Genomic DNA, 27318 nt, shown 5'->3' with positions numbered 1-27318 from the left:
AATTTAAAATCAGTGCAAAAATCTCTCCAACACAAACATCAATTTAATATCAAAGGGAAAAAAATCCTGCCAGGTAGATGTTCAACACCAGAAATAATAATAATAATAATAATAATAATGTTCTAAATAAAGCTGTCACTTCAATACAAACACCACTGAAACACTGAACAGCTAAAAACAATTTATTTCCCAGGACTTTGCATAGTAAACAATGTAGAGGAACAGTTGTAGGTACAAAACACAGAACACCGATGATGAGTGCGTGTGCGGTTAAACATGCATGCACCATCTGATCTGAGGTAAACACAAACATACCAGGGTAGAAGTAATACTTCATGTAGCTTAAGATAAATAAAAGAGCGTTTGACACCATTTGAATATTAAGATTTCTTCAGACACTTGACATGAGTTGTGTAATTCCCCTCAGTTTACCAAATACCTGTCAGCATGCAGCACTGAAATGAATGGATGCGCATTCAGGTCAAGCTCTCACAAGGCACTACCCATGCCAAGGGCATATCAGGTGTCTGATGGAAAAACTTGGTTTGGGAAGTCTAATAAGCCTTAAATATGTATAAATGACCACACTGGTGATTGACATAAGCATGCTGGCCTAGCTCCAAGTGCAAACAATCCACTAAACAAAGCAGGGATGAGACACACAAGCTCAAGAAGTAAAAAGAAACTGGAAAGATTAACGCGATTTAAATAACTGAGCTAGATATGAAAAAGCTGGCATCCTGAAAAAAGATCACCAAGAAATAAAACTAAGATTTCAAAAAGAGTTTTAAAAACTCCATACTTGACAGAGGGAAAAATAAGATGAGGGCAAAGAAAGAGAAAATGCTCAACATCAGGCCTGACAAATAGTTTCAAATAAAACTTAAGCATCTATGATAGAAAATATTGAAACTTCAAAAAAACATCAACATAACAAAAAACAAACAACAACTAGCACTCCCTCCTGCTGTCAACATTCATATAAATTAAGAAATCGAATTGCTCCCATATTGACCAGTGATCTTAGAATTGCATATTTTTCTCCCAATTGCCTTTTGGAGCTTGCTTCTTACTTGAAGTGACGCGCACGCACGCACGCACGCACGCACGATACAAATAGAAAAGAAAAGTGAGGGGACAACAGGTAAAGTACCTTTCTTCATAAAACATGTAAATGGTATGAACGACTCTGTAGAGCTACGGTCACAAGCCTTCATCTAAGTCAGCACACAAAACTCAATACAAATATACACAACACATGAATACACAAATCAACTCCTGTCAAAATCATCCAGTCTACATTTACTTACAATAAACACAACAGTAAAAACAGCATTTCCAATGTAACACACTGCTTTTGGCTGCCATGGGAAAAACGACTTCTCAATTGTCCTGCCAGGAGTGTGATATCAGTGCAGCGATCACGACGTAAGCGGCGAGAGCGCGCCTCCTGCAGTCGTTCAGTTCCTGATGCTTTGGAAAGCTTTGGTCTTCTTGATGTTGAGGAGTGGAGGTTTAATCTTTGGTTTGTTGTCAGTCTTGCTCTCTCGGTCTGGGGAGGGGAATCGTTGCCTGTAGATGTCTGGGTACTGCTTCTGAAACTTAGGAGAACAATAAGAAAATTACACTTTGCTGAGTCTGCAGATTTCCAGCATTTTTGAGGATATGAAGTGACTTGTTATATCCTTGTGTGAACTTCAGGAATCTGAAGGCTACTGAAAATAGCTTTCAAGTTGAAAACACTGCAAATTGACTCAAAACCAAATATGTGTGAGTGTGTATCAAAGACAGCCACTGTTACCTCTCCCATAAGTAAGTGGGAGACTGTTTAAAACCATGGGGTTTGGCATGTTAGCTACCACTGTTACAGTTTAAAACATCACGCCATACTGAAGGAAATTTGAAACTTGATGAGAAACTCATTGGTCAAGTACTAGGGTTACAAATCAAGACAGGAAGAGGGACACTTCTTTATTCACTTTGCATCTTTGTGCAAACAGAACCAGACTTGAGGCATCGCCTGGACTTTCAGTAGACCGTTACCCGTTTCAGTTTCTTGCGTCTGTCCTTCTCACTGATGTTTTGATCTGTCACCAGGATCTCTAGCAGCTCCTCCATGGCCTTCTGAGAAGACTCCAGTTTTTGCTGTTCAAACTCAGCGCCACTGATCTGATGGCAGAACGTGTAGACCGGCAATGGAGGGCAAACCGGATCGCTTTTGTCAGTCTTTGAAACAGAGTCAATTGGGACCTGAAATCAGGACAGTACAAACATGAAGAAATCAACATGTTAACAGATTTTAAAGCTCCCAATGAAGCTGGCAGGTTCCTCCAGCAGCATGAAAAGGTGTATTTTGAGCATTCACAGCTATCAGCTTGCTTCTGCAGTTGTATTTGAACAGACATGCAGGGTATCACTTACTCTGCTTCTTTAAGAATTAGTTGGTTGTGGTTTACAGTTTGAAGGTATACCTGTGATGTTCGTAGGTACTGTATATGGTCACTGATGGCACCAAGCAGGTACTCTGGGACTGAGAGGATGCTTTGCTGATGATCCATTAAAAATGACACCAGCCTGGTTGCTAACAGCTCATCCAAATCACACTCTTCAGCACTGCCCAGGACACAGCCTGAAAATGTGTGAACCATCTGAAATCCACGACAAACATCCAGATACACAAGTGAATAAAAGGTAAACAAACAGGGACATCATGATAAAAGAACATGACATACATGTCTGTGCTCACACTTCTTTAGGGAATATTCAGAGTATTAGACAGGAACAAAAAATATTTGCTAGCTCCTTACCAATGTCCGGGTGCCGATAGCAGGGTGGAGGCGAGGCATGTCTACATTCTGGCTGATGCGTGACGCCATCCTCATGAGTAGCTGCAACTTCCTGCGGGAGGCGGGTGGAAGGAGGAGGGTGCAGAGCTGCAGGGCCTCGATGGCTACACGTTCACACTGAGGCTGGAGAACGCCTACATACAGGAACACCGTTAGAAAGTCACGCACACGCAAGTAAGTGTTTTCAGTCAAACTGAAGAACCACACTTCAGCACCACATTCATCCATTGCTACGTCACACTTGCTAGACTACACAATGAATGGATGAATGGGAAAATGAATCGACTACAGCTATGGTGTGAATTGAGGCAGGTAAAGCTTGTGAACATGACACTGCAGCACGACTGTCATCCAGGAATGAAGGACTCCTATGCCATCTTCCTTTTAGACTGTTTCTATAGATTTTAATGAAATCTGGGGGTCTGTATGAGAAAACAAGCACTGTTTATCTGGCTAAACTGTGCTGCAGCTACATGATCTGTGAAACAGACTTTTGCCTTTTTCCTGTTGTTAAATGTTAAAGGTCAACTGCTGAATACAAAAACAGAGGCCATTTTCTGGAACTGGCCTTCCTGCTTTGAGTGAGGGAACAAACTGGAGCTAGTAGGGGTGAGATGTTAGATGAGGTTAATTTGATTAGACATAGACACAGAGACAGGTAGAGGTGAGAGGGTCTTACTGTGCTCATTTTGGTTTTTGGGGGGTTGGGAGTTGCCGGCGGACACAGACACAGGCGCTTTGAGCAGTGAAACAGGTTGTGACAGGTGGGACACTTCCAGAGAGCTGAGGCAGCGGCGAACAGCAGCAGGTGCAGGAAGCGTCCAAAGGTTAGAGGTGCTGGAGGCCGGTCTGGGTCCTGTAGCAGCATTAGACCCTTGTGCTTTGGTTGCAGCAGATGAGAAAGAAGAAGGGAAAGGACGAAAGGAGGAAGAGAAGGGATGACAGGAAGATAGTGATGGAGGATGTGAAGCTGAGGAAGCCTGACACTGACTGGAAGGAGAGTTTACACTGAGGCAGCTTGCTGCTCGACCCTGCCACTTAAGCTCTTTGACATCTTCCTCCCTGGTCTCTATGACGATGTCCAGGCAGCTGCTGAAGCTGTGAGGCCGTAAAGAACGAGACCTGTGTGAAGCTGACAGTCCAGCCAAGGGTATGACAGACAGCCTGTTTCTGGCTGTAACTCCTGGAGCGTTTTCAGAAGTAATGGGTGCTGGTTTGGACACAGATGTCCCGAATGAACGAGTGTGAGGTGTTGTGATGGAAGAGCTGTCGTCCTGGCTCCTGCTGCTATAGGCAAAGGATGCCAGGCTGTCACTGGACTGAAACAGTTGTTGTCTAGTAAGAGGGGCAGAGTCATCCAGGATGGTTTCCAGGGAGCAACTCCTTGTTTGAGGTCTTGTGGGAACAACTGTACTGAGGCTGATGCAGCTGCCTCCTAATGGGCCGTCATCGGCACCGCCGCCTCCTTTCAGTGCTGCCAGCCGGGACTGAAGTTTCCCACCAATTACCTCGCTCATGGGGGATTCTGTCTCGTCGCATGTCCCCTGTCTGAGCAGCGACAGGAGGAGACACTCCGTGGAGCGAAAAGACGACTTGGCTGGAGGGGGGACAGCAGGAAGGTCTGATTTCTTGCGCTTCAAATGCTGGCGCATAGAAGGCGCTGCAACGTAGCCGCAGAACACTGAAAGTGGATGAAGACATGGAGAAGGGGGGCAGAGAAAGCCAAGGGGGCAGGCAGGGTGTCAGTGCAAGCAGACAGCAAAGGGGAAGGAGAAGGTTTAGTTAGTTCAAACCATTACTGTTCATACAGCTGATCAGGCACAACAAAAACAAAAAGTGCAGCAGCTCACATCACAGTTAGGATTCCACAAACAACCAAAACTTCTGTTAGGGGGTCACAAAGCACTGTTAGAGCTCAAACACTCAACTCACATTGGAGACAACATGTCAGAAAAGACCTGCAGCCAAATTTGATCTTAACACAACACCGACATGTAGATTCTGAAAGGCCTAAAAGATTAACAGGAAGCAGCAAACCCACCTAGAACATTGATAAACAGCTCATACAGTTCATATGTGAGCAGTGGCTGTGGGAGGCTGTAGAAGTAATCGGACACTGTTTTGAAGACATCTCTTTCAAAGCCAGGATAGGATTGTTGTGTGCCGTTGTACTTTGGCCCTGGAAATAAACGCCATGTTACTGCAACTGCAACAACACTGAATAATATCTTCAGTAAATAGATCCATTAAACCACATAAAAAAAATAAAAAAATAAAAAAAAAGCTTTTCCCTTTTAAAACCGTTTATGCAGGACATAGTTGCAGCTACTCACAATTGGCCAGGCTCCTCATGGCAGACAGAACCCAGTCTGGAAGGTCATCTATGGAGGCAGTTCTAATGTTAGACTCTTTGTTGGTTTACAGTATAATGAGTCAAACTCATTTAAGTTCGAGACCTCTGGATTAAATTATGTCCAGACTTTTTGGTTCAAAATTGCCCAGAAACACCACATTTTCACAGATACTTTTACCTGAAGAAAAAAAAATTATGTTGTTTTGGCCTTTTACACTGGAGAATGGCACTTCTAGGACTTTAGTATGTGGTTCAAAGCACATCCTTATGGAAAAAAGTATTTTTTCAAAGATGAGGTCTTTATACATAAACTATCCTGTACATTTTTTTTCCTTTATACTGGTGTGTGAACCTACTGGTCTTGTCATCCAGTGTGACCACTCCGTGTTTGTTGACTTTGGTCATATTGTGGATGATGTTCTGTGGATTCACATAACGATGGTCTAAAACCTCGTCAAGAGATGGAACATCCAGAATCCTCTGAAGACTGAAACACATACACAAGTTTTAGATATACATGGAAGTCTTTCTCATTTTTTTTATTTGCACAGAATGGTTTTTTGGGGGGTTAGATTTGTGTGTTTATACTGGGTCAGCGTGATGTCTCTCCAGATCTCCTGTTCATCCTCCACTGTCAGCTCTCGTCTCTGTTTCTGCTGCTCTTCTTCTGGCTGATTGTCGCCTTCCTGCTGTATTCGGAGTGCAGGATCCACATTTTCCTGAAACACATGTACGGAACAAGAACCAACATCACAGAGTGAATCTTTTTTTTTTTTTTTATTAGTGCAAAACTGCATCTATGAACTTGTTTTTCTCTCAAATGCAACATATTATTGTTTTAAATTGAAACAGTGATAAATCTAACTCACCTGGGTTTCTTTCTCCTGCCTTCTTGTGCTTCTAAACCTGAAGAAACCTTCTTTGTCCTTGAATGAAGGTCTCTTTTTTATGGATCTGGACTCTGAGGCTGGAGCTGAACAGGGGATGGGTTTCAGAGGAGAAGTGGAAGGAAACCTGTGGACAAAGAAAACAAAACCAAAAAAAAACCAGACTGCTTGATGCTGTGTGGAGCACAATCAACATATTAAGCCCCGTTTTGTTAAATAATCCCCAAAAGCACATTTCTGCCAACAGATTACCTGTACAGCACATTGTTGTCCTCCAGGTCCTCTGTTCCCCAGCGTCCCTTTACATCTTCAATCACATGGTTCTTCAGAAACTTCTTTAGAAGCTGAACTGTCTGTTGCCTGGTAACGTCGGGGCCAAAGTTGCTGTTGTTACAGAGCAGCTGGTGCAGCCAATCAACAGCAGCAGAAGCAGTGAAACAGGAAGCATAGTGCCTGAAGTTCTGGCGATGTTTCCTGAGGGGCATGCCAGCCCGAAACAAACGTGTCACCTCATTCCACTGAAACAGGACACGCACAGTTCAAGCAAGGAAACAAGATAACAATGTGTCATACGGTACAGAATTGCTCCATTGGAAAGCTGATAAAAGTGGACAACAATATAATGACAATTGACCGTGAGAAGTAACAGTGGGTAAGACAGGACGCTTCTACTACAGAGAAGATCGCTAAGCTGTAATTAAGCCAGCACAGGATCTGCTGATTCAGATGCTGGCAGATAGGGCTGGGCCATATTATACCGTTCACGGTAATACCGGTATAATGTTAGGCAATGATAGGAAAATGAAATATCGCGATAGAATGGGAGTAAAACGCGCATGCGCAGTGCCTTTGTTTTCATACGCACATGGCCGATTGTTGAGTGAAACAGATGAACCAGAATTGGTTTGTAAAAATGGTGCAACTTCAGTGATGTGGAACTGGTTTGGTGTTTGTCCGTCAGATACACAACAAAGCACATTTTTTTGCAGAACATGCAAGCGGCCGTCGTTATTGTCGTATTTGTCGGACTAAGATGCTCTTAAATCTGGGAGTAATCTGGGTCCTAAACTCCGTATGCTTCAGGTCAAACAACACTGCAGCATCACTTAGAGTTAAAAACTGTCTAAATTCTTTCATCTTTAATAAAACGATCAGCATTGCTGCTTTACCAGGTGTAACTATAAAGTTTAACTTCCAGGCATCCATGAAAACAAAAGTTATTACATTTAACGGAGTTAGAAGTTAGCAGGAAGCTAGCGGAAGTTAGCTCGCTAGTTTCGCTAGTTACCTAAGCATGATATAGCATGTTCTGACTGAGAGATTTCTGAAAAAAATCAAACGTACAGCTCTGCTATCACTTCCAACATAAATGAAGACAGGAAACTAAACAGCAGTGACGTTTGTAGGGTTACTGAAGTTGGGCTAGCTGGTATATAATGATGTGCTACGTGATCGCTAGCGACACAGCTATGTTAGCATAACATAAACAGTGAAGCTGGAGGACGAACACTAACACTTTTCCACTTATAAAAGTTAACGTGAAGGTTCTTCATGGTTAGAGACAAATGCAATCGCATGGCAGGATGCTGTAAACGGACCAAACTTCAGTCAGGAGAACAACTGAGATAATCCATCCACAATACGAGGTTAGTCATTAATATACTGCAACAACATGGGAATAGAGCAGCTGCCAGAGAATTCAACATTAATGAATCAATGGTACAGAAGTGGAGGAAGCAAGAAGAATGAGTTTAATAAAGTTTGATTTATCTGACTGCTTTGTTTCGCTTAATGTGCCTTATAATCCCGTGCACCTTATGGTCCGAAAAATACGTACTGCACACTGCAGTTTAATGTTGCAAAGCACCTCTTTTTAACTTCAGTGGATATTATACATGGTTATGCTCAGGATATGTCAGCCCATTTCTACTGGAAATGCCTTTTGGTTAAACTTTCAGCAAGGAATTTGCATTTGCACTGTTACATTTTTATAAAGCTTTAATGTACATAAAAACCAGCTTCTTGTTTAAGTGAAAATAAATGGAAGGTTGTCTTTTTGCGCTAGTAATGTTGTGGAGTTGTATTTTGTCTCGCATCAATTATATCGTCGGTTATATCGTTATCGCAAATTTTCAAATATATATCGTGATAAATATTTTTGGCCATATCGCCCTGCTCTACTCGATATCAATCGTTCATTTCAAGTAAGCTCCTTATGACATTCAAAGATGTGCAGCGTTAAGACCAGTTTTACTTTAAAACAAACTATTTTGGTTTCTGCAGGCATATTGCAGATTCAGGAATCACAAGACCAATGACCTCAAAAACAAGTTAGTATTTACAAATGTTTACTTGTTGTCATTGCAGCTACTGCAGAAGTTACTTAAGTTGTGGAATAAATTCCTGCACTGATGGACTGGAGGTTTGACAGCAACCGGATTGACAGGTGATCTATCCTTTAGGTCCACCATTAAAGGTGAATGGTAAATGGCTCTGTATTTGTATAGCGCTTTACTAGTCCCTAAGGACCCCAAAGCGCTTTACATATCCAGTCATCCACCCATTCACACACTGGTGATGGCAAGCTACATTGTAGCCACAGCCACCCTGGGGCGCACTGACAGAGGCGAGGCTGCCGGACACTGGCGCCACCGGGCCCTCTGACCACCACCAGTAGACAACGGGTTTAGTGTCTTTCCCAAGGATACAACGACCGAGACTGTCCAAGACGGAACTCGAACCGGCAACCTTCCGATTACAAGCGATCGTGAATTTTCTTTTTTAAAAACATATAAACACAGTTTCTTTAAGAACCATATATGTCAGCCCTATGACACCTGCGCATCTGTTACACTTATACAATAACAGAGTAATCGAGCAGCCATGGGACGTTAATTGCAAACATTATTGGTTTAGGATAAGGATTGATCTTAATGAATGAACTAATATTTGTAAACAGAATTGCTCTAAATATTCCAATTCCACCATCCCAGTGAATTTCTTTTATTAGAAACTCAAATATGTGAGTGTCTATAGCTCACTGAACAAAGGTTGTTGACATATATATTTAAAAGACATCACCGCATATATTGGATTAAAATCACATCAGTGTCGTTAATGAAAATTCGTACTTTGAGGTCCGGTTTTCAAACGCCATGTAAACTAATCGGTCTCGTTAGCTGGATTACAGGTGACGTTTGTTGCTGAAACAAAGTCATGAAGATGATATTAAATCAGAGAGAGCCACAATTTTGCAACGCTGAAACACAGAGAGGATACTTTACTGTGAATTTCTTGCAGTATTGCTTTTAGAAAGCCGGCAAAACGCGTGTGTTTAAAAGCAGCTGCAGCTGAGTTTAGCGCTTCCGTTGATGACGATCTTACACTGGGTAGCTAGGTATTAGCTAGCTTGTGAACTTTAACTTACCAATTTCGTGGCTCGGTACGGTCCAGGGCTGATAACATGAGAACTCATATTTATCACGAAAGGGCAGCGCTAAGGGTTTCCTTCATTCGCTGTAGCGACGGATACTATCCATCACTCGAAGAAATATTTACGCATTTCTCGCTACAACCTTTAGCTTAGTTACGGAGAAACTCTCCACAGCCTGGCAGCTCCCCATCTGTTCAAAATTACGAGCCCTGTGCTTCTGCCACCGGATTGGATGGACGTTCTGGTCACGTGACCAGCCTCTAACGGAAGAGGGTGGAGGATCAAAACAAAAAGTGGACTGTAGGGTATTTGGTAGTAAGGCTATTTGAAAATTCTCCCAATTGACACTAAATTTAGGTCTACAGTTAGTTACAGCTGTGTCAGCTGTAGAAAATGACCGTATTGCTATATGTTGAAAGGCCATGCAGGTGTATTTCCTCGTGTGCTACGGTACCCTTTCTTCAGTTTTCGTTACATTGCGCATTCTTATATAATAATATTCATTAAATCACCGGCACGTAAGCTGTTAAAGTTAATTCCAGGAATTTCCCACCTCTAACATACGCTGTATTTGTGTTTTAGACCTGAAGATTCAGTAATTATAAGCCAGTGGTATAATGCATTTGGTATCTAGATGCCAATTTAAGATTTGTATAATTATACTTGTAAACCAATGCAACATCTAAAAGTATGCCTTTGACTGTTGCACTCTGATGGCTCTTAAAAACCTCATTAATCTTTGCTTTTAAACACACTGGATGCTCCTCCTCAACCAAAAACTCAAAACATATTTGACTACAAAGCCCAGCTACAGAACCAGGCTCATCACCAGAGCCTATATTTAAACTTCATGCTCTTTGCACATGGGTTTCTATTTAAAAGGTTTCTAATAAAAATAATTAATAATTATACATTTTATATAAAGATGTGAGTGTTTTACTGTTCGGACTATCCTTCTGTTCCAGCCTGTCTTAAGTGAAGGAGCAAGTCCTCCTGGGGAGGCCTTTTGCATTCACTGAGGCATGGAATTTACATTAGCATATCTTTAAAAGCACTCTGTAGGGGAAATCATTTACAGCCACAAAGAGATGAAAGACAAAAAAGACAGTGGGTGTTAGAGACAATTCTAAAGGGATAGATACCAGGAGGATGTGGTTGACTCTGCCCACACAGTAATGATTCCTTCCACTTGCCTCCGAAGTTGGGAGTTGGAAGTGACATGAGTCCTAGACTTAATGCTTGGCTTTCTATCCTAATGATAGAGCCTAGTCAATGCTCTGCGATTGGCTCATTTAGCGAGTCACAAAAGCTCAATAGTGGCAGTACATATTGAAGCTTTTACAGTTTTACTGATGTTTACTTGAACTATCACCATCTTGGTTTGTTAAGTTGGGGTTGGTGGAGTTGCTCCAATTTTGTGAGTGGCAAGATATTTCCTATTTTATGCACCCTTGTATTTTTACGGTTGCATTTTTTCTATTGATATTTGACATTGAAAATATCTGTGGCTCATTTGATGGATTATGAGATGATAACTTTTATTCCTCAGTGGTTCCCAAACAAGATTTCCAGACAATAATTCCCCCCCAATCCTCTCACACTTTTTTCATGTGTTATCTGCTATCCAGATGTTCAAAGGCCCTAAAAGATGGGCTCCATAGATTTAGTCAGCAGACTTACTGAGGAAATCAGAGACTGAGATATAATTTGTCTTGGTTCCCCTTGAAGGAAGCCAGTCTGCAACTGTAACCAACCTCTGATGCACAAAGTAGACAAAACTAACATCATATGGATGAGTTACAACAGTAAAATGCTGCTTTTGGATTGCTGCATAAGTGAACATAGCTACAGCGAGGGCCTTGAGCCACTCAGGGAGAGCTGGGTCAGGAAGGGCATTTGGCATAAAAATGCCAAATAAAATGCATAGATCACTAAAATGCATCAGTGAAGGCAATCTACAGTAATGTCATATATAACAATATATATAGGGGTCCTTTTCAATCATTTTTAAGATTTAAGTTAGAATTCTGGGTCTGCTGTGTATGTGCTGAAAAGTGTAATATCGAGTTTCTGCTTATCATTATAGTTATTATTTAAAAAACTGAAAACGTTTCATTCACTACGTAATGAACTGATTTAATCCATTCCCAGCCGAGAAGATTGTATTTGTGTCTTTACTGTATGACTTGAACGGAAATCGACAAGCTGTTGCTGAAATAATGAGAAAGGCTGCCCCCAGCTGGGCACAATAGGGAACTACTGCATTTTTGGAAACCTAGTCACTCTTTGGTAATTTCAGTATTTTTGTTTTTACGCTTGTTTATATGTCACAAAGACAAACGGGAATATTTTGGGGTATGCACTCGTCACTATAGTATTTTATTTTATTCTGTACAGTTGTGTACTGTATTTATTCTTATTATATTCTAATTTTTGCTACATAACTTTTGCACTGTCCACTTCCTGCTGTGACAAAACAAATTTAGTTTTGTAATAAAGGTTATCTTATCTTATCGTATCTTGGAGAGCGAATAAGGATCTTACAAGTGTTAAGGACGACAGCCAAAGTGCTAGTTAAAGTTGGTTTCCAATTACAATTCAGTTATGTTTTTTTTTTTACTTCCTAGTTCAGAAATAACTTAAAATATGCCTGATCCAACAGGATTTGTGTTACTTTTTATTTCAGTTAAATAATATTTTTTGCAGGGAAAAATCTGCCGTGACCCGGATTCGAACCGGGGTTGCTGCGGCCACAACGCAGAGTACTAACCACTATACGATCACGGCGAGCTATCCGTGGGATGAGAAGCACGAGTCGTTTACAGAACCCCTACGCTCGCATAGTGGTGAAACACTAAAATCCTATTAATTATGGCCAATACGGGACCAACAGAAAAGTCATTTAGAAATTCGAATTACAGTTTTTATCAGACTTTGCTGAGCGAGCAGCAAGTTACTTCTAAAACCGTGAGAGACACGTTTGCGGTCTGTTTGCTTATGGCTCTACTTTCTTCACGTAGTAGAGTGGACATGTTTTCTGTGCCTCGTGGTGTGGGCGTAGCCTACGGCGTTTTAAAAACGTATTCGCTTGCTGATTGGTCAAGCGTCGTGTATTCATACGGATTCAATGCATTCTCTATACCCATTGGTTACGGGGTCGTTATCTCTCGTTTATCATTGGTTCAATAAACAAGACGTCCGAATTTCAAACTAGATTGTCTGTCAGTGTGTTGTCGAAGGAAGCGAGAGTGAACGTTTGCTAGCTAACAAGTGTTGGGTCTAAACGGCCATTTGGAAACAGTTAACATGTAATTAATGTTAACTAAGCTGTTTTTTTAAATTCATTTTATAAGCTACAAGATTGACTTTATTAATTACAAATGGCACAAGGCGTACATTCGGGACAGAGAGGATTTTTGGACTTCAGTCCAACAAGGAGAGACTACACAGACAAAGAGAACGATGTTCCTGTCCTGAGTTTGATCCAGTTTTCAAAGGCTCCTTTCGTAACCTTTGGGTCGGTTAAGCTGGGTACCTCCAAGTCGGCTGTTCTGAGGATTGAGAACCCTACAGAGTATGCTGCAGCGGAGGTTTCTGTTGATAAGATCCCCTCAAGTAAAGGCTTTTCAGTGGACTGCAGCGCGTTCAAAATCCAGGTATGTTTTAGCTTATACAGAAAATACACGAGTACCCATTCACACACCAGATTCCAAACTCCACGGGGATTTTCATATCATTAAATACACTCTTAAAGATTTCTGTTTATAAGAGTCGGTCCTTGTTTCCAGCCTGGGGGCTCGTTCACTCTGGTGGTGACCTGGACGCCAACCGAAGAAGGTGGGATCAGAGAGCTAATCGTCTTAAATGCCAGTGGTGTCCTGAAACACCAGGCTGTCCTGCTGGGGAGAGCAGAGGCACCAAAAAGGAAAAAGGTAAGCATCCACAGCTTTACACGGAGGCTCTTACAGCTAATGTTACTCTCAGATAGCTGAAGTTTTTTTTTCCGCCTTCACTTTGCAGTATGTCTTGATGAGCAGCTGCCAAGTAAGAAAGCAGCAGTGAAGACATTATTTATTCCAAAATACACTGTTAATCATCGGAGGTCACGTCAGTCACTAAACAGAAGTGAAACCATTTGAAAAGTTAAAAAAAAGCATTTTTAGATCAAGACAAGTTGTTGGATATGAAATATGGTCATTGATCTGTAAATTGTAATGTGCACGTAATGACAGACTCAGTGAAAACTGAGATATATTTATATCAGGATGTTCATCATTGTGTTGTGTCTGGTTTCAGCTTTATTTATTTATTTATTTAAATTTTAATGTTGCCTATTGTAACAGTGTTTTTTAACATACATTGCATCCACTGGCCTGTCTCACTTGAGGTTAAGTTAGGCTGTATGTGAATGAATGACTTTAAGCTATTTTAGGTAAAGAATATCACATTTGACCTCATCAAATGAGAAAATGCCTTGCCTTTTTTGTACCAACAGTAAGATACAAAAGTAAGGCTTTTGGTGATATTTGGTGAGTTCAGTGCAGTTGTGATGTGTGCTTTCAGTAATAACTGATATGACTCTTTAGTCTGATTATTATGAGGCAGTTATAGCCTTAACTGGAGGCCTAGCTTATATGATTTGTTTTTTAGGCTGCAACTTTACACATCATTGAAAATGTGTGTGTGTGTGTTTTCAGAAGACCTTATGGGACACAATCAAAAGCAAGAGAGAGGGTGAAAAAATGACAACACTCAGAAGGAAGGTCGAGCACCCCCCTCTCAAGATGGCTGCCAATAAAACCTTCCAAGTGTCTCGAAATCCACAGTACAAACGAGACAAGCCACGCAGCCCGCTCGCTTCACTTAACGAGGGCAAAGGTGCCATAGAGAGGTCCGTAATCAAGCACAGCCCCGCTGGGGATCGCTGCCTGAAATCAGACAAGCAGAAAGCCTTAAATCTGAGCCAGGAGCAACAGTCTCTGGTCTTGCCAGAAAAGGAGAACGTCCAACAACTTAATAGGAACTCTCCGCTGGTTTTGCTTGTCCCGGCTGCACAGGTGGTAGACTCTGGTAGCATGTCCGCGAGCCCAGATGTCCTTGCAGGAAAACCTGAAAACAAAGATCTTACCAAAATCCTCAACAGGACGCTGTCGCCAATTGGGACGCCAGAGAGGTTTAAGAAGCTCATGCCTTGGATTGAGTCAGAAATCCCACTCCCTGCTACTGCAAAGTCTGCAGCTGCTGCTGCTGACAGTGAGTTACCTAGAAGCCCCCTCCCGTCTTTGAAAGAGGCCCTGTTTCTCATCGACTCTGATCTGATCGATGTTAACACCAGCCCTCCAGATAATAATTCGAGCTGTAACTTTTCAGATTCGCTCGAATCTAACGGTGAAAAACACGGCTGTCGACCTGACACAGATGTCCTCAAAGCGTCATCTGGTAGCCCTGAGCTGTCAGAGTCCAGCGAGCCCAGACTTACTTTCTTTGTCAGCAAAAAGGCAGAGAAAGTGAGAGAGCTGTGTGTTTCGGAGGCTGATAAACTTCCTGAAGGGACAAAAAAAGGTTCTTTCACCTCTGCCACAGTGACAAAGGGTAAGGCACCGGTGGAGGCAAATGGTTCAAGTGGAAGGAAAATAAAGAAGTCACGACGAAGGCTCCTGCAGAAAACGCTGGAGCTGTCTGATGGCAGCTGTCCGTGTGAGTCAGGTCCAGAAAGTCCTAGCCTTCCTGTCATAGACTCGGACAAAGGAATCAGCCCGTGTGATGACAAACCTCAGGTACCAGAGTTTATCTTCTCCAGCACCAGCCCGAGGCTCGCTGCCTCACCTGCACCCATCACCTTCCCTGTCTTCTCCCCTCCACCTGTGGCTCCTTCTCGCTTTTCTTTCTCAGTAACGTCCCCACCTCATTCATTCCTTGCTCCTGTTGCTTTTACCGTCGCCTCTCCAACACCTGTGAGCTCATCTTCTCCTCATCATCATGACCTTTTGTCAAAATCTAAAGTGTACGAGCAGCCCCTAGCAGTTTTTACACCTCCTCGTGTTCAGGAAGACTTGTTTCCCGTTAACGTAGTAGCGAAGAGCAAGAAGAGGAAGAGTGAGGAATTTCTGAAAACTGATGGGAAGATTGAAGATGACAGGAAAACAGAGCAGGTAAAAAGGAGCAAGGTAGTTCCTGGGAAAACCGAGCCCTCCCGATCAGTCCAGGAGAGGAGAGGTGCATCACAAAGGCAGAGAACATCAGGTGAGCCTCCTTCAAGGTTGTTCATGTCTTTGTTGAGCTGGAGGCTGTAGCTTGTGTGTCTGCTGTTTTAGATATGCTTTATACTAACAGCTTTATTATGTTCACAGAGAGGAGGATTAAAAAAATCTAGACGATATCTCCACAAACTTTAAATCAGCTCCTTTTGAATTGTTTAAGCGACTTATGCTCATAACACATTTGTTTTCTTTTTGTATCACATATTTATTTATTTATTTCACTTTCAATAAAAGGGTTGCTGGTGATAGTGATATATGGCTCATGCCAGTATCGGTTGATGTTGGTATCAGCCGATGTTGTCCTTGCTGACTGATTATTAGTGGATGTCACTGGCGGATATTTATCTGTCACATCAGTTTTGCAAACTGGCTACAAAAGCAGTGACAGTTCAGTTGATTTTAAAAAGATTTCATTCACTAAACAAAGGGCTAAATGACAGACAGAAAAAATTAAATTTAGCCATCCATCATGGGAAGCTGGAGTTTCTCTCAGTCTGTCACAGGGTTGTAAAATAAAAGAACGGAAAAGATATCGTTATTTTAAACTTTGGTGCTGGACTCGGAGCACGGGGTGTTATTTTCAGGCCGTGTTTGTAATATTGGCAGTTTGAAGGTGAATAACCTGCTGACGGTTAATGTCCTTATATTGTGGATTTATTGAAGTCTGATGCAATTTCTATCCCTCCCCGTAGGCTCAGTTCGCTCAGTGACCGCATCATCTCTAAGGACTATGAAGTCTGCAGTTCCCGCCCAGGCTAAGCTACCACACTCCAAAGCAGTCTCACAAGGTATACAGGAATATGTTGAAAAATTGGGGTTAAATAATGCTTATAATCCTTTCTGCACTGTTACAAAAATGGATATTCGTACAACTCAGGGCTAAAGTTTTAAGTAATAAGTTAGCTTGCATACAAGTCATTCGTACGAGCTAAAAACTCTTTTCCTTGACTTTGATAGGAAATGTACCATTGGTGGGGAAAAAACAAAACAGCTTAATTAAAAGGATTAGAAAAGAGTGTGTTTAGCCTATAAAGTGACATGAAGTGCTATCATCCATCTTAATCACTTATCCAGTTCAGGGTTGCAGGGGATGGACGTAGTCCTGCTGTCACAGGGTGAATGCCAGGCTACACCCTGACAGGTTGCCAGTCAATCATTTAGCTTTTTCTTATTATGGTTATCAGAGATGCTTTGAGTCACTTCATTCAATAAGCATCCTCCTTAAAGAAAATTGACTACTCCATCACAGCCATAAGACCAACACAGATTATTTTGATCTGTGTGAGTCCAAAGATAAAAGTATGGAGCTGGAAAAGGGCATAATATAACACATATAACATAATATATGTTTAACTGCAGCAAAGAACCAAATACTTCATTTGATTGTGTGCCAAGAGTGGAACTGTGGTCATTTATGTGGGAGTCAGGAGTCACAGTGAAGTATGTGAGGGTGGTGCAAGACATGTATGAAGACATGTAGGAATTTCAGGGTGGCTGAAAGGTATGGTCAGATAGGAGTCTCTTCAACTATCTTTACCCATCACACGACTCACTATGAGCAAGGATTTGGTGACAGTGGGAAGGAAAAACTCCCCTTTAACAGGAAGAAAGTTCTGACAGAACCAGGCTCGGTGATCTGCTGCGATTAGTCGAGGGAAGGAAGAAGAGTGAAAGTCAGTGGAAGTGTGATAGAACATACGTGTGTGTGAATGAAGGATGATACCCTGTTACGACTCATAAAGGGAGCAGCTGATGATGATGAGGATAATGGCGTCAATAACAGTTCCTTCTGTTGTTCACAGGTGCTCCATCTCGAAAGGCACCTGGTGCTCCCTCTATGAAGACCGCAAAAGTAATCGCTGTGGCACAGTCGAAGCTGAGCTTTATTAAGCCTGCACAAACAGGTTTGTGAACATTGGAAGAGTGATAAACACTGTGAAATGAGCTTTGTGATTTGCTTTTATCTTTAATTTGTTTGTTTTTTGTTTTTGTACTGTTTTCTTTCAGCTCTACCCAGACACCCGATGCCGTTTGCTGCCAAGAACATGTTTTACGACGAGAGGTGGATAGAGAAGCAGGAGAGGGGTTTCACATGGTGGATCAACTACGTCCTCACCCCAGATGACTTTAAGGTCAACACCGAAGTCGCCAAAGGTAACAGGCAGCAGGCTCAAACATGAGAAGATCATGGTAACACCTTAAATATCTCTAACCTCTTAAATCTGGACCCTCCTCTTGTGTGTCTCGTGTAGTAAATGCTGTGTCCCTTGCTATGGGCGGTGACGACAAGTATAGTGTGCCCAAAGCTCCCACCAAAGAGGAGATGTCCTTCAGCACTTACACAGCCAGACGCAAGCTAAATCGCCTCCGTCGCTCCGCCTGTGAGCTGTTCACATCTGACGCCATGGTCAAGGCCATTCAGAGGCTCGAATTGGAGGTGGAGGCCCGGCGGCTGCTTGTCAGGAAGGACCGCCACCTTTGGAAGGACATAGGTAAGAGTCCTGCTTAATGAAAGCTCAATGCTCTGAGATTCCTGTCACTAAGGCCTGTTCGTGCCATCTTTCAGGTGAACGTAAAAAAGTCCTCAACTGGCTCCTCTCGTACAACCCTCTGTGGTTACGGATCGGACTTGAGGTATTCTGACACATGTTTTGTTCTGGTGTCCATTTCCAACAATGTTATTATTATTATTATTTTTTTTTACCCTGAATATTGCTCATCTTCAGACGATCTACGGAGAGCTGATCTCACTGGAAAGCAACAGCGACACCTTGGGCCTGGCTGTGTTCATCCTCCAGCGACTGCTGTGGAACCCGGACATTGCTGCAGAGTTCAGACACCCCCGAGTGCCCCACCTTTACAAAGATGGTAATTTGAGAGGATGTTGGGTCAGCGTCAGAGCTAATAGAAATACCAGGAGAGCCGAGACTTTTAGTTTAATTGAATTCAAAGTAATTAAAAATGGGGCATTGTTTGTGTGTTTATCAGCCCAGGTTTGCTTTTGAATTTCCCACTTGAGCTGTAGCACAAGTCTCGGTTTGCCTTTATCATCACCAGACAGAAACACTTTATTATAGAAAATTAACAACTTGGGCATGAGTGCAACCTTAATTAACCGACTTCTTGTTATTCCTTCGCTGACTCAAACTTTTAATTTCCTTCTAACAACACAACAACAATGACATTTTGCACTGGAATAGATGTGCTTTATATTATTAGACCGAGAAAAAAAAGAAGTAAAATAGATGAGGAAATGGGCAGCACAACCAAATAAATATAACTAAATAATAAATATAGATACAGTGTGCATGATGCTCAATGTTATGCTGCCAGATCTATAACTGTCTGAAATGTGCAGCTGCAGTTGCTTCAGTTGATGTGATGATTATTTGGATGATCATGATTATTCAAATGTTCCAAACACAAACATAATTGATTAACACTCAGGTGAAAAACAGGATGTTTCACTTTTTCTTTTCCCCTCTTCACTTTGAGTAACCGATTACTTTTTGAATGTGATTAGCTCTCATGAGGCTTAAAGATCACTTTGGATTCATTGGATTAATGTCCCAAAACCTCTAATGTTGTTTTATTCCTAAAATTAATCTGGGAAAATAATGCTGAAGAGCCCAAGACAGATGACAGAGCAAAGGATGAAGGAAATACTTTCCTGATTTTGTAGATGTTTGGAATTCCTTTTTAATCCCACTTGCAATTAAATAATTCAAACAACTTGGGAGTGTAAAGACTACTTTTTAAAACAAGGATATCTTGTGATCAAAATAAGAAGATTTCCTTTGTAAACTGGAAATTGTCTTGATTGTCACTGTATGAATGCCTGTTTACCTTTTCTCGGTTAGGCCACGAGGAGGCGCTGTCCCGCTTCACTTTGAAGAAGCTGCTGCTGCTCGTGTGTTTCCTGGACAAAGCCAAAGAGTCCCGGCTCATTGAACACGACCCCTGTCTGTTCTGTGTTGATGCTGAGTTCAAGGTACGCCAGAGACACAATGTGTCACTAACAAACATTTGTGGAAAATTACAATTTTTGTACATTGAATAAAAGCTTAAGATAGTTAGACTCTTTTCTTGGTATTGAATGGGAGAGCATATGATGTCATTGTGCTTTTGGAATGATGATAAAGAAAAAAAAGCTTAAATAGGTTAAAAAGATGAGTCTTGAACTGCTTTTTGAGTATACTGAGCTCATGGATCAAAGAATTGAGGAGAGAGATTTCAAGAGTAAGGGTCACGATTGCAAAGGCTCAGTTAGCTTTAGTTAGTTTTTCTTCTAGATTCAGGAATGGATAATAAGCTCTGATCAGGCGACCCAAGAGTCCTGGTGAAAAGTTAATCTCTGTACAGATATGCTTCACCATGAAGAGGCCTGAAGATAAAAACTAGAGGTTTGAATTGAATTCGAAATTTAATGGGGAGCCAGCACAGTGAGATCTGCAGAGGTGTGACGTTAGAGGTCTCGAAGGATGTGGTAACGAGCCTCGCAGCAGCGTTTTGCACAAGCTGCAGACGATCCAGGGAGGTTTTACTGAGGGAGGCGAAGAGTGACTGAAATAAAAGCATGAAAAACAGTTTCCCCTCTTCTGGTCTTTTTGGCTTGTGTTAACCTCTGTCGTGCTATGTACTGCTCAATTTTTTACATTTTTATTTAACAGGCAAGTAAAGACCTGCTGCTGGCCTTCTCAAGGGACTTCCTGAGCGGAGAGGGGATCCTCCCGCGGCACCTCAGCTACCTCGGGTTACCCGTCTCCCACGTTCAGACGCCCCTGGACGAGTTCGACTTCGCTGTGAAGAATTTGGCAGTTGACTTAAAATGTGGCGTTCGTCTAGTGTGAGTGTGTCGGTATGAATTTTAATGCGATGCTCGGATCCCAGATGTGTGTGTGCTTCTCTCAGAGGTCAGGCTCAGATAGGCAAGGGAATTGGGAGCTAAGGACTCTCAGACAAGGCGGTTTCAGAGAGGGGATTTCCTTCCTTGATTTCTCACTGAAGGATTGGCTCTTTGACAGCCCTGACAGTGGTTCAGTTTGTGTCTGTGAGTCTGTTAAATAATTTTTTTTTTCTTTTCGGAGCAAATCTTTGACTCCATTTTATTTGTCTCAGGTTCCCTACAGGTTATGATGCAATTTAATGTTACATATTTTTCTGTTTTGTAATTACATGGTTTTTTTTTTTTTTAAATATCCTGTATTTCAAGTGGGTATGTTGCCCCTAATGTTGTCCTGTACTCTGATTGGCCAACATGTAGTTAGGGTTATAACAGCATTTAATTAAATGTATTTAAAGAATTCAAATTGACATGAGCCAGATTTAAATTGGCAAAAGCTGGATTTGACCTTGACTAGCCCTGTATGTGTGGATCAGGTTCTCATTAGATACTCGTTTATGTTCAGCTGCTGCTGCTGTGGGATTTAAATGTGTGACATAAACATTTCATTGCATGACAAATCAGTTGAAGCGATGATGATGATGGAAGCTAAGGATCATCTTTTTGCTTTAGGCGAGTGATGGAGCTCCTTGTCCAGGACTGGAGTTTATCTGTGAAGCTCCGCCTCCCGGCCATCAGCCGCCTGCAGAAGGTCCACAATGTCGATGTCGCTCTACAAGTTCTCAAAAGCAAAGGGATCGACCTGAAGGACGAACGTGGTAATTAATCTATTTCTGAAAATCAAATTTGTATATACTGTTTAAGATATGAACATATTCGTTGTGTTTTATATTCAGACACTTTCTTTGGAAATCTCACTGCTATAGTTTTGCCTTGAGTGTAAACAAGTTCTATATCACCTTGTAGTCTGCTGACTTTCTTTCTTACTAAACTTTATTGAGCTTACATGAAAAGAAAATTCAGAACTTTGCTTTGATGGTATTTAAATGTTTTGTTTTTATTTTCAGGCTCAACCATTGATTCAAGAGACATTGTGGATGGACACAGAGAAAAGACGCTGAGCCTGCTGTGGAAAATCATCTTTGCATTTCATGTGTGTATGGCTTTGTTTCCCCCATTTGAGAACCCCCATCCCAATAAGCGAAGAGAGTTGATTGATATGGTGTTACTGCATCATATGTTCAGGTGGAGGTGATTCTGAATGAGGATCAGCTCAAGGAGGAGATTGGCTTTCTGAAGAAAACCCTGAGGACTAAACGGAGGCTAGCATCTCTGAAGGCCGATCGGGGTCTTCGGCAGACGCCTGCAAAAACCAGAGTCCCGTACGAACATGGCAGCACCAAAGTTGCCCTGCTTATGGACTGGGTCCGTTCCGTTTGTGACTTTTACAACCTGCAGGTGAGACTAAATAGTTTAATTTTAGCTAAGAAACCAAAGAAAATAGTTTCACATTCAGAATTAAACTGATTTAATTGAGGCTTGTTTAAGTTTTATCTCTATTACTGGTTGCTTTTACACTTTGCCCACTAACTACATTTTTTTTTTTTTAACTTGAGGTTGATGCACACTAAATAAAACGTTACCTTGATCTTACAAAGCTGTAATACAGTAGATTTTGGTCATTGTTTTGTGTCGCTTTTAGATTATATCTACACACTTTTCCTCATTGCTTATCATCTTCATCTTTTTATAATCTTTGCAGCTTCTTGTTTGCATTTTTTTTTAATAAAGAAAATAAATAAATAAATTATCTACTTTAGGTTACTAAATCTCAGTTTATTTGCAATGCATGTATTCTAACTCCTTTGCAAAGACCGCATCATGATTTAGACACAGATTTTAAGAACATGGAAGATAACCTTGTGCATTCACGTGACTTACTTTATACAATGTTACAAAGATATATTTTCACCCAGGCAGTGTAGGCGTTTACCCATTTCAATGTGCGTTGTAGGCAAGTTATCCAAACAAGGATACATTTAGCTGAACCATGGAATTCGTGGTGGGTTACATTGCTAGAGCACCCAAAACCCGCAAATTTTGGATGTGGTTGAAAAACGTCTTTCAATGTCTATTTTTTTTTTCTTTTTTTTCTTTTTTATAGCTTAAACCCTAAATATGCTTTTCGGTGGCATCTCAGGGCTTTCAGAAGAACAAAACGAAACAACACTGTAAATATAAATGATATTTGTGTGATGCAAAATGACAGGTTTGTTGGTTTTTGCTGACCTTTGGAATTATCATATTTGCCACAAAATGCAACCTTGACATTGTAATATATAGATATAGAGAGAGAAATTTTCAGAAAACTCTAGTTGGAAACGATAAATAAAGTCTCTCTCTGCCTGTGTGTGTGCAGGTGGAGAACTTCACCGTGACGTTCTCGGATGGCCGCGTCCTGTGCTACCTTATCCACCACTACCACCCGGGTCTCCTGCCAGAAGCGTCTGTCAGTCACCGCACCACTCAGACTGTCGAGTGCTCACCAAGAGGCCGACTGGAGCTCAGCTGCTCAGCCAGCGACTCCGACAGCTCCTTTGACTCCCTGCCCACAGGCCCAAACGGTATGTCAGCTGTGTGCTGCAACCTTAGTGCAGCCATCTGTGCCGGGGGGGATTTAAAGAGGGAAAAAAAAAAAGTTCACTTGGATGTTTGTACCTCAAACAGACATTTGTAGTCTGTCAGAACATGAAAACGGTGAATATGAAAGGAACTCTGAATTATTTAAAAAAAAAAAAAAGAAGAAGAAGGAAAAAAAAAAAGGAAATGTAACAAATAAATAACACACAGTATGTGTATTACATTACATCTTAATTTAAAAAAATTTTTTAAGTCACGGTTACCTCAGCTTCGTGATGTCATAACATCAAAATACATACACAATACAGAAGAGAGTTGTTACTGACAGTATCTATTTATTCGCCAACAGGACCTGATTCTCCATCGCTGGAGTTTAAAGAGCTACTGAAGAACGAGAAAAGCAACTTCAAACTGGTCAACAGTGCGGTGTCTTTTCTGGGCAGTGTGCCCGCCATGATCAACCCGGCCGACATGTCCAACACTATCCCCAATGAGAAGGTGAGACCAGGTGGGAGGTGTGTCATAGCTTGCAGGAACACAGAACATTGTTTTTGGTGAAATTCATAACAACTGATTATTAATCCACATTCAGTGTGTTTTATATGTACTTAACAAAGAGAAACCCATTCCCAACACTGCACTAAGCTAATTCCCTGCCTGCAGTCTTGTGCTACAGATGTATAAATGATCATGTGTAAAAACAATAATACAAATGTAGCTTTCTGATTCAGTAGCTCTGTGACAGATGTTGGCTTTTAAATGAATTAAGCTCACTTTACAGGAGTTGGCTGACTTTGTGGCTGCCTCACCCATGTAACCTGACTGAATTCCCGCCCTCATGAGGACAAACTGTCTTGCAATCATTTGTCTTTAAAATCTCAGGATTTGGTCAAATAAGGCTTTTAACGCCTCAATTGTAAAGATATTTAATGTACCAAAATGTGAGAGAATGCAGCACTGTCTTCATCTACGTAAACTGACTTGCAGGTGGTGATGTCGTACTTGTCCTTCCTGTGCGCTCGCCTGTTGGACCTGCGGGACGAAACCAGAGCTGCGCGGGTCATACAGGGAGCCTGGAGGAAATACAAGCTCAAGAAAGATTTGGAACTCTACAAGGTTTGTGGTTTTTACTTATTTATCGTTTAAATTAAACTCACAGTTAAGTCAAGTGTTAATGAGACCCTTTAGCCCTTTATGTCTGATACTGGCCTAATGTTGGTCATGGGTAACTATGGGTGTTTGAGGTGTACTTGTCAATAAATGAACCTTGAAGACGTTGGTGGATGTAAGTCACACGTTAAAGGATCGTTAACTCTACACCCATCATGTTTGCAGACTGATACGCTTACAAAATGCTACCAAAAAAGTAACCTCTGTAGAGAAGGTTATAATGTGTTTAATGTTGCTTCTTATTTCTATGCAGGAAAGAAACATGGCTGCCATGAAAATCCAAGTATTTGTGAGGAATTTTCTTCAGAGGCGCAGAGCTAAGAGGCAGAACCAGGCTGCTGTCGTCATCCAGACCTCATGGAGAGGTTATGCAGCCCGCAAAAAGCTGCGACTTAGAAAACAGGCTCAACTTCGGGCTATGCAGCATGAAGCAGCAACAGTCATCCAGGTGTGTATGTGCGTTATAGATCTGAGGGTTAGAAGTGGTGTTTGACAAAGTCACATATGGCTTTGGCTTTTTGAATCTAACTAGATTCAGCTTCTCAGGTGATGGTTAATCTGACTTTGTTTCTAGTTGTGAATGACTTTGTTCAAGGACATTTTGATGTTCATGATCATCTATTAATGTGCTGTCTAGTCAACACTGTGATTACACTTCTTTTTTTTTTTTTTTTTTTTTTTTTTGGATAATTTTACTGTTTTGTCATATCAAGGATAAATCCAGCATAATGAAGCTACCACGTGTTTTTGTTCTTTGAATTAAATGGGTCTTATCTTGTCCTTGCAGGCTCAGTGGAGGATGTTTTCAACTATGAGGGCTTACCAGTGCCTCAGATATCATACCATTGTTGTCCAAGCACAATGGCGAATGAGGAGGGCGGCCTCCGCTTATGGGAAAATCTACTGGGCGACGACAGTCATTCAGAAGTACTCACGAGCATGGGCCATTTCAAAAAGAGACAGAGCACATTATCTCTTACTTAGGAGCGCTGTGGTAAAAATACAAAGAGGCTATAGAAGATGGAAAGCTCAGAAAATACAAAAGGAAAACTGTGCGGTCAGAGTGATACAAGCTGCTTTTAAGAAATGGTATGGAAGAAAAATGTCCCAAAGAACTGCCGCTGCTGTGAGAATCCAGTCCTGGTACAGGATGCAAAAGTGTCTCAATCAGTACAGAAAGATCAAGGGAAGTGCTTTCCTCATTCAGGCTCAGTACAGAGGCCTTGCACAGAGGCGCCGTTTTCTCACATTAAAACTGCAGCACCACTCAGCTGTTGTCATCCAGAGTGCCTTCAGAGGGCACGCTGTCAGAAAAGAAGTGTCGGAAATGAGCTGTGCTGCAGTCGTAATCCAGCGCTGGTGCAGAGCTTCCATGACAAGAGACGCGGAGAGGAAAAAGTTTGTCAGGATGAAACGCGCGGCTGTTACCATACAGGCAGCGTATCGTGGGAAAGTGGCTCGAGACTCTCTGAAAAAACAGGACAGGGCAGCAGCTGTGATCCAGGCAGCTTTTAGGAAGCACGCTGCCCGTAGGCGCTACCTGATCTTGAAAAGAGCTGCAGTTCTAATACAGCAAAAGTACAGAGCAACACTTTTGAGTCGCAAGACAAAGAATGAATATAACTCTCTGAGGGCCGCTGTGCTCACTGTGCAAGCTAACTGGAGAGGCAGAGTGGACAGGAAGAGGATAGAAAAGTGGCATCAGTGTGCATCTTTTATACAGGCTTGTTATCGTCGGCACAAAGTGCAAGCAGAGTACAGAGCCAAGAGGGCAGCAGCTGTGGTTCTACAGAGCCATTACAGAGCTTATTTGGCTGGAAGGCAGATGAGGAGAGGATACCTAGAAAAGAAAGCGGCATCCATTACTCTCCAAGCTGCATTCAGAGGGATGAGAGTTAGGGCAGAGTTGAAGAAAAAGCACCAGGCAGCGACTGTCATTCAGGCTTTAGCCAGGATGTTTTTATGTAGGAAACGTTATCTTCTGCTTCACAGTGCAGCGATTGTCATCCAGAGCCGATACAGAGCTCTTTTGCTGTGCAGGGTGCAGCTAAATGAATTCAGAAAACTTAAGCGGGCGACTGTTAAGATACAAGCTGTGTTTCGGGGATTTAGAGAAAGGCGGGACTTGAAGAGGCAACATAAAGCATCCAGAGCAATCCAAGCTCACTTCAGGATGCACAGAATGCGTGTGGCTTACCTTGCCCTTAAGTGTGCCTCCATCATTATTCAGGAAAGGTACAGGGCCAAACGGCTCATGGATCAACAGATGCAGAGTTACAGAACAATGAAACATGCAGTCATAGTAATCCAAGCAGCATACCGTGGCCACAAGGCCAGGAGAAAGATTGCAAACATGCACCAAGCTGCTTCAGTCATTCAGAGAAAGTTTCTGGCCATCCAGGATAGAAAAAACTTCCTGGCTGTCAGAGTGGCAGTTTTGGCCTGTCAGCAGAGGTACAGAGCAGTAACCCTGGCAAGAAAAGCACGGCTGGACTATCTCTCAAAGAGAAGGGCAGTAGTTTGTCTACAAGCAGCTTACAGAGGATATGTAGTTCGAAAGCGGCTGTGTATTGAGCACATGGCAGCTGTAACAATTCAGTCTCAGTATAGAATGTACCAGCAGAAAAACAACTACAAGAGACTCTGCTGGGCAGCCACTGTATTGCAAACACGTTACAGAGCTAACAAAAAGATGAGAGCAGAGGTGCATGCCCTGAGTGTTAAGAAAAATGCAGCTGTTGTCTTACAAGCTGCCTTCCGTGGAATGAAATTAAGACAGATGATCAAACTGCAGCATCAAGCTGCCAGTGTTATCCAGAGAGCTTACAGAGCTCACTGCGAACACAGGGAGTATCTCACTCTGAAATCCTCTGTCCTGACTCTTCA

General features: G+C 42.0%; 2 protein-coding genes and 1 non-coding gene across 4 annotated transcripts in view; 1 reads left to right on the top strand and 2 right to left on the bottom strand.

Annotated features, from left to right (window-relative positions):
* Positions 1–242: 242 nt before the first annotated feature.
* Positions 243–9741, bottom strand: depdc1a (DEP domain containing 1a). Of its 2 annotated transcripts, XM_005951058.3 has the most exons (12): positions 9514–9741; positions 6339–6604; positions 6069–6213; positions 5788–5918; positions 5556–5686; positions 5180–5227; positions 4888–5025; positions 3526–4527; positions 2808–2980; positions 2472–2648; positions 2044–2250; positions 243–1601 (listed from the first exon to the last, which is right to left on the bottom strand). In XM_005951058.3, exons 1-12 carry the CDS (start codon positions 9559–9561, stop codon positions 1461–1463), a joined length of 2607 nt encoding a protein of 868 aa, XP_005951120.1. In that variant the 5' UTR covers positions 9562–9741; the 3' UTR covers positions 243–1460. The 2 variants fall into 2 exon arrangements, with proteins under 2 accessions (XP_005951120.1, XP_014186107.1); XM_014330621.2 differs by lacking the exon at positions 3526–4527 and having other exon boundaries at positions 9514–9739.
* A 2493-nt stretch (positions 9742–12234) lies between these two features.
* Positions 12235–12306, bottom strand: trnah-gug. Its single transcript has one exon. It is a non-coding gene; the product is annotated as a tRNA-His (tRNA).
* A 415-nt stretch (positions 12307–12721) lies between these two features.
* aspm (assembly factor for spindle microtubules) overlaps positions 12722–27318 on the top strand; it is a gene marked incomplete at its 3' end in the record, with an annotated part of 22140 nt that continues 7543 nt past the window's right edge. The window contains 19 exon segments of the mRNA XM_042216133.1: positions 12722–13175; positions 13308–13451; positions 14217–15762; positions 16472–16567; positions 17582–17683; positions 17787–17933; positions 18032–18271; positions 18346–18413; positions 18506–18647; positions 19640–19770; positions 20450–20625; positions 21295–21440; positions 21690–21775; positions 21868–22080; positions 23042–23246; positions 23612–23760; positions 24250–24378; positions 24686–24880; positions 25220–27268. Of these exon segments, the coding sequence (XP_042072067.1) occupies positions 12900–13175; positions 13308–13451; positions 14217–15762; positions 16472–16567; positions 17582–17683; positions 17787–17933; positions 18032–18271; positions 18346–18413; positions 18506–18647; positions 19640–19770; positions 20450–20625; positions 21295–21440; positions 21690–21775; positions 21868–22080; positions 23042–23246; positions 23612–23760; positions 24250–24378; positions 24686–24880; positions 25220–27268 (6240 nt within the window).

The sequence above is a fragment of the Haplochromis burtoni genome, unplaced genomic scaffold (assembly GCF_018398535.1).
Source record: "Haplochromis burtoni strain Fernald_Lab_line unplaced genomic scaffold, NCSU_Asbu1 Contig_929, whole genome shotgun sequence".
Classification (NCBI taxonomy): Eukaryota; Metazoa; Chordata; class Actinopteri; order Cichliformes; family Cichlidae; genus Haplochromis; species Haplochromis burtoni.
This window is presented reverse-complemented; position numbering and strand designations above follow the sequence as displayed.